The 11,623-nt window shown below is 40.1% G+C and overlaps 2 protein-coding genes across 2 annotated transcripts in view; both read left to right on the top strand.

Moving 5' to 3' along the window:
* On the top strand, window positions 1-5,212 carry LOC129797958 (UDP-glucose:glycoprotein glucosyltransferase). The gene is made up of 4 exons (XM_055840851.1): window positions 1-495; window positions 563-4,080; window positions 4,139-4,372; window positions 4,450-5,212. Exons 1-4 carry the CDS (start codon window positions 279-281, stop codon window positions 5,020-5,022), a joined length of 4,542 nt encoding a protein of 1,513 aa, XP_055696826.1. The 5' UTR covers window positions 1-278; the 3' UTR covers window positions 5,023-5,212.
* A 328-nt stretch (window positions 5,213-5,540) lies between these two features.
* Window positions 5,541-11,623, top strand: part of LOC129797955 (glypican-4) — a 69,112-nt gene continuing 63,029 nt past the window's right edge. Inside the window, exon 1 of the mRNA XM_055840850.1 lies at window positions 5,541-6,260. Within this exon, the coding sequence (XP_055696825.1) occupies window positions 6,044-6,260 (217 nt within the window). The 5' untranslated portion in view covers window positions 5,541-6,043. The remainder of the gene's footprint in view (window positions 6,261-11,623) is intronic.

The raw sequence follows: 11,623 nt of genomic DNA, 5'->3' as shown, positions 1-11,623 counted from the left end.
TGCACGTGATTGTGTTAGTTAATGTTTGGTGAAGTGAAATGTCATCGGTATACGTGTAATCTTTTCATTCCTCGCTGGAAAAAGGGTGAAAAGTGCGAAAAGTACATAGCTGAAGTTGACCAATTGCCTCCCACTTTGACCATTGTACGAAGTCGCGGGTGTTTGAGGTGAAGGAGTATTCGGAGATGTCGCGGGAGCGATAGAAGTCGTACGAGTTTAGTAACATAACCTCAAAGGAGATTATTTTTAAAACGCGAGAACAAAAGTGACTGCGAAAAATGCGTTATTTCGCAGTCATTTGGCTATTTTTAGTGGCTGCTGCGGGAAAGGTAGCAGCTTCCACTAGTCACCCAATAACAACATTCATCAATGCCAAGTGGAATATCACCCCCTACGCCCTGGAGGTGTCTGAGTACTTGGCTGATGAAAATGCCAACCTCTTCTGGGACTTTGTGGATGCAGTCAATGAATTGGACATGGAAGTTGCCCAAGCAGGTAATTTAATCAATGATGGTTAATTAAAATTACTTCTTTTGACCATTTTCTCTTTGGTCTTTTCCAGATGACTCCAAAAGCTATAAGCAGACAATTAAGGTGGCTGAAAAACTCCTAAGTGCTCCTCAAGTGAGTCTCTTGAAATTATCCCTGTCCCTGCACAGCCTATCTCCTCGCGTTGAAGCTCATCAGCAAATAGCTCAGGAAGTTCTGGAAGAGAGCGACTGCAAGGCATCAACTTTCGTGGTAATTGGAGATAAAGTGGCCTGTTCAGTTGCAGATGCCTCAAAGTTAATCAAAGCCCAAAATTCCGGATCGCTGGAACTCTTCCAGTTCGATCATGTATACCCTGGCTCTGAGATCAGCGAAAACACAGCGATACTCTACGGAGTTATCGGAACTCGAGAATTCAGGAAATTCCATGAGCTTTTGAAAGACCGAGCAATGTCCGGAGAGGTGAAATATGTCTTGAGGCATTACGTGAAAAATCGTTCGAAGAAGAAGGTCCGGCTATCAGGATATGGTGTTGAGCTCCATCTCAAATCAACAGAATACAAGAGTCAGGATGATTCCCCACGAACTCCTGGGGAAAATGTAGCTGATCAGGTGGACACTGGAGAAACCGAAGTCAATGGATTTGACTTCAAAATCCTCAAATCACGCTATCCTGAACTCTCCCAGTCACTGGAAACTCTGAGGCTGAGACTCCTGGAGAAGTCTCATGAAATAGCTCCACTCAAAGCTTGGGAGTTCCAGGAATTGGGACTCCAAGCAGCTCATCAAATTGCTGCGACACAGAGCGATGAAGCTCTCCATATTATTCAGTACACAGCCCAGAACTTCCCAGTCCAGGCCAAATCCTTGATCCATACCGCAGTTGATGATAGCTTCAAGAAGGAAATGAAGCATAACATTGATGTTCTTGGGAGGAATCTAAATCTTCAGCCTCCGGACGCAGCTCTCTTCATCAACGGATTGTTCTTTGATGCTGAGACCATCGACATGGAAAATCTACTGGAAACCCTGAAGAGCGAGATGCGTTCCCTGGATGGACTTCATTCAATTGGAGTCAAAGGAAAATCTGCAAAATCTCTGATTGCTCTGGACCTTCAATCCTCAGCTAAAGAATTCGCAATTGACTTCAGGGATTCTTCAATTGTCTGGATCAATGATATCGAACATGATTCTCAGTATCGGCGATGGTCATCGAGTGTTATGGAACTCTTGAGACCAACTTTCCCAGGAATGCTGAGGAACATCCGGAAGAACTTATTCAACCTCGTCCTGATTGTCGATCCTGTGACTTCCTCAGCTAGGGGAATCCTAAAACTGGCTGAGAGCTTTGTTGTCCACTCTGCTCCAGTTCGGCTGGGTATTGTCCTGGACTTCCAGAAAGCCGAAGGTGAAAGAAATACGATCTACAATGCCGTCTTGAGAGCTTTCAATTACGTCACTCAGAAGAAGAGTCCAAGGGAAGCCTTAGGATTTTTGACAGATATCTACTCATCGGTCAAGTCAGATAGAGACCTCACTTTGGAAGACATAAGGACTCAGCTCAAGAGAACAAGTTCCAGCTTAACTCCTGAACAAATAACCGATATCCTGGATGATGATTCAGACTACGACTACGGACGTCAACTCTCAATGGAATTTGTCCAGAGATTGGGATCGACTTCCTCGCCCAGTGCTCTTGTTAATGGAGTTCCTCTTCCCAGCACCGGTTTGACTTCTGATGATTTCGAGGAAACCGTTCTTACTGAAATCATGTCCCAAACTCCATCCCTGCAGAAGGCAGTCTACAAAGGAGAACTTTCAGACAATGATGATCTTGTGGACTATCTGATGGGACTGCCTCATGTAATGCCTCGGCTAAATGCTAAGATTCTCTCAACTGAAGATGTCCAGTATCTGGATGTCAGCGGAAAGCCTCACAAAGATCTCGAGAACATCAAGGCAATGGCTAAATTGTCCAACAGTGATATGACAGCAACTCTTCTGGACAATGTTAAATACTTTGCACCCAGGAATTCCTTCACCAAAGTCCAGGACAATGAAGTGCATTTCATCACGCTGCTCGTGATCGCTGATCTAACAACGAATGATGGATTGGAACTCTTCCGGAATGCTGTTGAATTCGTGAAGGCCACAAAAAGCGTGAGATTGACCTTTGTGCCCAATTCAGAGGCATCCTCAAAGCCTCCGAGGGAAAATCTCAACAATCTCGTTTGGGCAGCTAGTCACTCCTTGCCGCCAACTGATGCCTTAAACTTGGTTAGTCGACTAATCAGTGCATCTGATTTAGCGAAAACAGATGTCCCGAAAGCCACTAAGGATCTTCTCTCATCCACAACGCTCCATCTGAAGATGCTCAGAGTCTACTGTCAGCGAGTTCTGAAGCTCAAGAAATCAGAAAATGGCGTGATTATGAATGGAAGAATCCTGGCTCCACTTGCAACAAAAGAAATCTTCACTACTGAAGACTTTGGGCTCTTGGAGCGCTTCAGTTATCTGCAGTACGGAGAAAAAATCCGGAAGACCCTTAAGGAATCCTTAAGTGAAGAAACTACCCTTACCAGTGATATGATTGTCAAACTAGTGTCAATTCTCGTGCCCAGAACTCATACAAAGAGTCGATACCCCATGCCAACTGAGCTTAAAGATGATCACACTGTCGTCAATTTGGAGCCAAAAGTCACCAACGGACCCTTCTTCGATATAGTTGGTGTCCTGGACCCTGCCTCCAAGGGTGCACAGAAATTAGCTCCAATCCTCATTCTTCTCCGGAATGTACTCAATTGTCATATGAAAGTTTATCTCTGTGCAGTCGATAAGCACAGTGACATGCCCGTAAAGAACTTCTACAGATACGTCGTTGAACCAGAGATCCAATTCAGTCCAGATGGAAAATCCTCCAAAGGACCCATTGCTAAATTCACAGGACTCCCGGTGAATTCTTTGCTCACCCAAAATCTTCAAGTTCCAGAGAATTGGCTAGTTGAAGTCGTTAACTCAGTTTATGATCTGGACAACATTAAGTTGGTGGACATCAATGGTCCGGTTCATAGTGAATATGAGCTTGAATATCTACTTTTGGAAGGTCACTGCTTTGACTCTATGTCGGGAGCTCCACCAAGAGGACTTCAGTTCACCCTGGGCACAAATAGGCAGCCTATTATTGTCGATACGATCGTAATGGCGAACTTAGGATACTTCCAGCTCAAGGCAACTCCTGGAGCTTGGAATCTACGACTGAGGCATGGAAAGAGTTCTGACATCTACGATGTCACGAGTGCAGATGGGCCTAATACCGTCCATAGTGGAGACAACACCAGAGTCATTATTAGTTCACTGAAATCCCATGTACTAAAAGTCAAAGTCACCAAGAAACCAGATAAACAGGATGCTGATCTCTTGGGAGATGATTCAGAAGCACAATCTGGAATATGGGATTCTATTACGAGCTCATTTGGTGGCGGAACTGATTCCCAGGACTCTGAAGTCATCAATATCTTCTCTGTGGCTTCGGGACATCTTTACGAACGTCTTCTTAGAATAATGATGGTCTCCACAATAAAACATACAAAGGTATGTCTTTTCCCAGAAGTTAATTGCTGACTATTAAAAAAAAACTGTTTTTTTTCAGTCTCCAGTGAAGTTTTGGTTCCTGAAGAACTACCTATCGCCCCAGTTTATCGACTCCTTGCCCCATATGGCAAAAGAATACAATGTTCAGTACGAATTGGTGCAGTACAAATGGCCTAGATGGCTCCATCAGCAGACTGAGAAGCAGAGAATCATCTGGGGATATAAAATTCTCTTCCTGGATGTCCTGTTTCCCCTTGATGTCAAGAAGATCATCTTCGTAGATGCCGATGCGGTGAGTTAAATCTGTGAAAAATAAAATAACGGCTCGAAAGACCAAAAATGATCTTTAACAAAAAATAATCCTTGCAGATTGTCCGAGCGGACATCAAGGAGCTGCATACGATGGATCTCAATGGTGCTCCATACGCCTATACTCCCTTCTGCGATTCCCGGCGTGAGATGGAGGGTTTCAGGTTCTGGAAACAAGGCTACTGGCGAAATCACCTTCAGGGCAGGCGGTACCACATCTCAGCATTGTATGTGGTAGATCTCAAGCGTTTCCGCAAAATTGCAGCTGGTGATCGACTCAGAGGGCAATACCAGGCTCTAAGTCAGGATCCCAATAGTCTTTCAAATTTGGATCAGGATCTTCCCAACAATATGATCCACCAGGTGGCCATTAAGAGCTTGCCGCAGGATTGGCTGTGGTGCGAGACGTGGTGCAGCGATGAAGGGTTAAGATCAGCCAAAGTTATTGATCTCTGCAACAATCCTCAAACGAAGGAGGCCAAATTGACGGCAGCTCAGAGGATTGTGCCTGAGTGGATTAGCTATGATATGGAGATCAAGAATGTGCTCAATCGGGCCGATGCTGAGCTCCATGGAGAGATTGTGGAAAAGCCACAGACGGAGAAGGAGACTGCAGAGAAGGATGAACTGTAAGAAGCTTACCAGCATTCCTGAGTGACTGAAAACACCATAATTCCGATTTCTGCTGTGCTTACCACCAATTCTGTTGTTGCTGTCCTATCTTGTGTCCTGATTGGAGATCTTTAGAGTCTTTAGAGCAAATTTTTTGGTACTTTTAGGGAGGATGAAATGTGAATAAACAGGATTCAGCTGAGAAATAAAACAAGTGTTTCTTTTGTCAAATGTTGATTTGTGCTGACTTCACAGTGCAATAATTTAGCTGCATGAAGTTAGCTGATTGCAAATATTTGAAATTTAAATTACTGACCTTTTGTTTTTTCAGGATATCGCGGCCGGAAAAACGGAAGTTGTCTTCAGGGAAGAGTTGCAGGTATGCCACTGACTCACTGAATTTTTATTGAATGAACGTTGGTGACGCCATCTGTGTTTGGATGGATTCGTCACATTTGTTTATCTCAGGTGTCTCCCTTTCTCTTTCTCGTGCGCACACACAGTCTCTGTCTCGGCATTTGCAAGAGGAACTGGGAGTCCGGGAAAGAGATAAGAGAAGTGGCCTCAGTTAGTCGAGAACTCTGAACGGGTGATGACGTGCCTATCGCGTGAACTTCACTAGACAGTTCTGTTTTTTTCTCTTTCTTTTTTTCCAACATCAGGACATAGAGGAACTTGCGTGAAAAGGATTTTTCTTTATTGAGAGGGCTTGAAGAGAAGAACAAAAAAACGGTGTATACCTGTGTGTGTTAAGTGTGAGTGTGGGTGGCATATATATAGAGAATTTGTGAACTCTTGGAATGGTGTCTTTTCTCAATGGGCCACAATCCTAAGAGGGTAGCTAAGTAATTGTTAGCAAAGTGCCTTGTGACTATCTCATCATTGAATTCCGGGATGCAATTGCTGCTATAGTCCTTGCCTTGTTTTTTGAGTTTGTTGTTTTTTTTTTACTGAACACCTGGGGCATCAGAGGGATCAGAGTTTGTGAACTTGGAGGATTTACCTTGTTTATGCCAAGGGTTTAGTTTAGAAGCCTCACAAAATGTCGCCAATGTGCAGAAATTCACAGGCGGTGTCGAGAAAGTCCCTGAGAATGTCCTGGATGGGACCCAGTATCCTCTTCCTCCTCATCTGCCTGGTGACTCCATCAACACCAGCCCCATCCCTCAATACTGGCGTCTGTGCCGCCGTTACACATTTTTTCGAGACCAAGGGACTCAGAATTAATCCCAATGAGATCCCCAAGGAACCCATTAAAGGTACGTGTTAGCCTTAAACCGTTTTTTTTCCACAGATCCTTTCCCCGGATATGTATTTTGGGAGCTTAATGTGCGAAAGAGTAGCATTTTTTTGTTGGTTGGTGGTGTGTCACCGCAGAAAGGGGTGTCTCTGAGGGTGAAAAAGACAGAATATTGCCAATATGATGGTGAATAAAAGCTGACAGGCGGCTTTGTGTGTTCCGCTCGAGGGGGTGGATAAGTACCAGTGTTTCGGGTGCAGTGATTGCGTTTATTGTGAAATTCAAATGGGCGAGCAGGAAGAGCTCGTTTCTGCTTCATCAAACTTCAAAAGGTTCTCCCTAACGTATTTTTGTCTAATAGGGAAAAAATGTTGGAGGTGTTTGTTTTAAAATTACCACAATAATTAGAATGATGGGTAGGTCGGCAATTTTAATTCAGTACTACTTCATGTGAATGCCTAAAAATCTCAAAATCTCTTAAAAATATTTGAAAATTACAGGCTAGGGGCCAAACTTATTACAGTAGAGTCTCGCTATAGTCCATATTTGGTTCCAGATTTGACACTTGGGTCGCACTATAGTCCATGTCATTTTTTTTTTTAAATTATAAACGACTTTTAGTATTGAAATTGCTCGACGGCTTCCACTTTCTTTGCGATTGTGAATCATTAATCATTAATCATTCATTATGAATCACAATTATCACAACTACTCAATAAAGTTTGCCAAAAATATTAAAATAATTATGACAAAATTTCCTGTCGCGTATTAAAAAACATAACCTAACCTAAAATAAATGTTTTGAAATCAACAGTCGATAAATTGTGGACTATAGAGCGATGGCTTATAGCGGGACTCTACTGTAAGTAATAAGCAAACTAGCTGCCTTATAAGAACCTAGAATTTGACAAGTCTTTTAATGCACCTTTGAATGGATTATAATGAGAATTTTGTGTTGAATTTTCCTTAGAAGCTCCTTAATGGCCTCTACGGACTAGAGAAATTTATGTCCATATTGAAGAGTTTTTCCTACAGAAGCGTAGGGAATTTGCTTCAATATGGACGTAATTTTCTCTAGTGTGTAGAGGCCATAAGAGTGCGCCACTTTACCTTCAGTAGTCACAGAAACGGAATAAAGATTACTATAAAAATTTCACAATAGGAATTTGGATTCTATCAAGACGTATTTAGATAATTTTACAACATTATCGGGTCGAAGGAACACCTCTTCGACAGGGAATCCCTATTGATACTTTTGTCAAAATCTTGAAATTTATTTAAAGTATCTAATAATATATAAATAATATGACTTTTTTCTTAATCTACGTTTTCTGATAACGATAGGTGTTCAAATGTTGTATTCCAAGTGGTACAAAGTAGTGTGTCAATAGGTCCTGACACGAGTTCTTAAAGTGCCAATAGGCGTTCCTTTCACCCTATTAAGATAAAAATGCTTTTTAGGTGGAATCTGGCAAATTTTTAACGAATAAACTACATAAAATACGGGCGTACAACACTAGAGCCTTATTATCCACTGGCACCACATCGCCTGTGTAGGGCAAAATCCATGGCGCCTCGATTTAGATCAAGGAAGTTAGATAATCCAAGACTACATTCAATAGTACTGGACTCAGTCAGTGTCGAACTCTGATGTACTCTAACATACAACAAGATACTATTCAAAAGTATCTCCCGTTTCGAAATAATTACGTAGAAATTAGTACCTAAACCGTGTCCGAGGGATTAATAGCAATTATTCTACTGATTCTACTACATCCTAAGTCAAAATTTATTCTACATTCCCCAGATTCTAATCGCGTGACTAAGTCCAGCATCTGAAGAATCCTTAAGGTTCATAAATTGCAAAAGTAATACGAAAAACAGTAAAGTTTTAGAAATAAAAATTGAGTATATAAACTTTAAACAAGACTTTAAAGCTTTTAGCTCTGGAGCTAGTCTTCGTCTTTTATCTTGTGCTACTTGTGTTATCTTTATTCAAACTGACTAAGTTTAAAATTAACGAAAATTTTCAGATAGTGTAATTTGTTCATATAAGGTTACTTAAGCGAGGTTATTCGCAGAAATATAAAGAAACTTAAGATCAAATTAAAGACTCTTTCCAATAATTATTTCCTGAACGTGTTAAATGTTCGTGTCTTGATTAAGTTATTTTTAAATAATTCGTTCAATAACGACTTAAATAGGAAGGTAAACTAAATCTTAATTTTTGGTGTGTAAGTTTGGTCAAGCAAATCCTTCATCGATAGAAGAAAAAAATATATAAATTTCGTAAGGAACGTTTAGGATCACTTGAGACTTTATAAAGCGTTTTCTATATGCACTTTCAAAAAAATGTTTTTCAGAACTAATATGAAAGTTTAAATTACGATTTATTTAATGTAAGTCATTTTTAAAACTCTAAGGCACTAAGAGCATTTGACTAGCATTCGTGAGATCATAGTTTCTTATCCAAATTGAAAATATTACAACTGAATTCAAGGAACATAAGCGTGTATGTTTGACGTTCTACAGATCCAAGATTAAACCATATGACTCAACTTCTCTAACTTCTAATCAGAGAGGATTTTTTAGGAAATTGTAGAGCAAATTAAAGGAAATTGGAGTAGGTTGAAAGAAACACTTGTTGACAATTTAAGAACTCGTGTCAAGACTTATTGACCCCCTATTCTATACCATTTGAAATACGAAATTCGAACATTAATCCTTATCGAAAAACGCAGATTAATGAAAAAAATGTTATATTACACTTAGATTTTAGTGGATGCATTAAATAAATTTCAACATTTTGACAAAAGCATATATAGGGGTTCCCTGTCGAAAAAGTGTTCCTTCGACCCTAAATTGAAGAGTAAACCAGATGTGTGCAAGAACCGCTGAAACCGAACAAACGTCAAAATAAGTTTGTTCTGGTAGGGTTTTGACCATTGATGTACATGTTTCATTTGACGTTTATTCGGTTTCAACGGTTCTTGCACGCCTATGAGTAAACGATTCATTAGATTTTGAAAACCACTTAAACTGCAGGTTATAGGATTTCAAGACCTTCAAGATTTGGGCTATATTCCTAGTTTAAACCCGTATAGAACCAAGTATGGAATTTAAGCTTATTTTATTTTACATAAATTCCGTTAAAAATATTTAATTTATTCGTATTATCTTCTGGAAGCTTCAACAAATAATAGTTTTTTAATCTTAGTTTTATTCGGTTCTAAGGAAAAGAACTTAGAGACTAGGCAAAAACGAAAAAGTTCTGATTTAAGGCCTCTACACATTTGGACCAAATTTTATCAAAAATTACTCTTTTGAAGGAAATTGCCTGCAGTAGTAGGTGGAAACGTCAAAATTATGTCAAAAATGCAATTTTTGAGACTAGGTAAAAACGAAAAAGTTCTGATTTAAGGCCTCTACACATTTGGACCAAATTTTATCAGAAATTACTTTTCTGAAAGAAATTGCTTTCGGTGCTGTAGGTGGAAACGTTAAAATTACGTCAAAAATGCAATTTTTGACGTGAATTTCTCCCAATGTGCAGTGACCTTTGCTTAAAATTATATGCATTAAAAAAAATTTACTTAGGCCCCAAACAACGTTCAGTGTATGAATCTTGATAAAGTAGTCTGTAATTGGTATGGAAGCTTCTTAAAGTTAAACGGTATGTACATATTAAATGGTTTAGTCAAAAAATATTTTCACCTTCTTGAAGCAGGTTAAGTACTTAAATTCTGTACTATTTCTCATTATAAGTTCTCTTAGAATATTCTATGACCAGAAGAAACTATTTAAAAATCGAATTTAAGGTCATTGAGAAGCAAATTTTAAAAAATTCTGGTAGTCCTATTTCTTTGAAATTGCCTGTAATAAAACTCCAATGATAGCATTCCATTGGCCTATAAAAATCGCATGTTCTAAGAATTTTTCAATGTACACGTGAAATATAAAAAAACTGTAAAAGTCGTAAAAATTTCACTTGTCAGCCCCTCGGTCCTTTGCTGTGGCAACAAACGGACAAAAAGCGAGGACTCTACCCTCGAAATGCTGCCAAGCGGCAAGAGGTTCTCAACCCTCGTGCATATATTGATTGCTTGCAGGGATTGCAAAATGGCTCTGGGTGAAATTTTTGGCTCCGGGCGTGAGGGTGGAAAGTCCGCCAGAGGGTCCCTGAAACAGGAAAAGAGAGAGTGACGAGACGAAGAAATTAAATTGATGATAAATTTCCCATCTTTTCCCCATTAAGTTTTCCTTTTCCTTTCTACCAAACACTTTAGTGGCAGTCCCTTTTTGTGTGGTCTTTGGGATTTTTCTTTCCTGGCACTGTGTGTGTCCCTCTCTCTCTTTGGTCCCTTTGAAACCCTCCTGGTAGCTGGTGTGCAGCTAAGGTTTTAGAGCCTACCACCGAAGTGTTGTTTAATATTGCGCAATAATTTACCTGATGGAATCCACACCGGCCAATTTCCATGAGAATGGGAATTGAAGTTGGTGCACTGGAATTTCCTGGCGTGTTGGTGTTTGTGGAAACGAGTTGGAGAATGGGATCGAAGAATGGGTAGAGATGACTAATGGACCACACCGTGGCATCATGGAGATAAATTAGGACGAGTCAGAGAGGACGGTTGCAAGACAATGAATAACCAATTCTGGAATGCAGGAGGCAAGAGCACGATCATCAGTCAACGGGGAGAAATCACATGGCAGCAATCCCACGGTCGTCACAGACACTTTTGGGTATCGAAACTGTTCTCTCAGGAATTCCATCTACAAGTGTACTTATTCTGGGCGCAATTAGCCGGGAAATTTCAATGGGAAATTGCATTCAAAAGTTCTCTTTCTGGCGTGCGAAAACGTACAATTGGAATGGTCAGAAACAATAAGAGCGCACAATTGTTCTGTGGGTTAGGGCAGAGCCCTATGGAGACAGAGCGGTCCCTTTGCAATGATTGACAATAACATTTGCAATTTTCTTTATGAGATTAGTCGTAATAAGTCAGCAGTAGCTGCATCAAATGTGCATTTGTGATGAAACTAAATAGAAATGAAATAAAAGATCCTGCATAACGTGCTCCAATCAGCAAAAAAATTGCTAACACTCTTCTGTTTCATGCGCCATTCCACAATCACTGCACATTCATGTGAGATATTACACACTTTTTGCATGTGACCATAAAACCAACATTTCAAACAATCCTATCAGAAGCACTGTAATTATTTCAGTGATTAACTTACATCCATTATTTCTATAAAACTATCCTGCAAAAATGGTTCACACTGCAGAAATTGCAATTAGGACTATTTGCGCAGGAACGTTTAATCTCTAAAATGGAAACTGTTGTTCATACACACAAAAAAATTTTGACTCCAAATTTA

The sequence above is a fragment of the Phlebotomus papatasi genome, chromosome 1, assembly GCF_024763615.1.
Source record: "Phlebotomus papatasi isolate M1 chromosome 1, Ppap_2.1, whole genome shotgun sequence".
Classification (NCBI taxonomy): Eukaryota; Metazoa; Arthropoda; class Insecta; order Diptera; family Psychodidae; genus Phlebotomus; species Phlebotomus papatasi.
This window is presented reverse-complemented; position numbering and strand designations above follow the sequence as displayed.

Bases quoted from the DNA above. Each gene is read 5' to 3' on its own strand.
- LOC129797958 (XM_055840851.1), top strand. From the start codon at position 279: ATGCGTTATTTCGCAGTCATTTGGCTATTTTTAGTGGCTGCTGCGGGA. The intron at 496-562 runs GTAATTTAATCA...GGTCTTTTCCAG, and splicing joins CATGGAAGTTGCCCAAGCAG to ATGACTCCAAAAGCTATAAG. The intron at 4,081-4,138 runs GTATGTCTTTTC...GTTTTTTTTCAG, and splicing joins CCACAATAAAACATACAAAG to TCTCCAGTGAAGTTTTGGTT.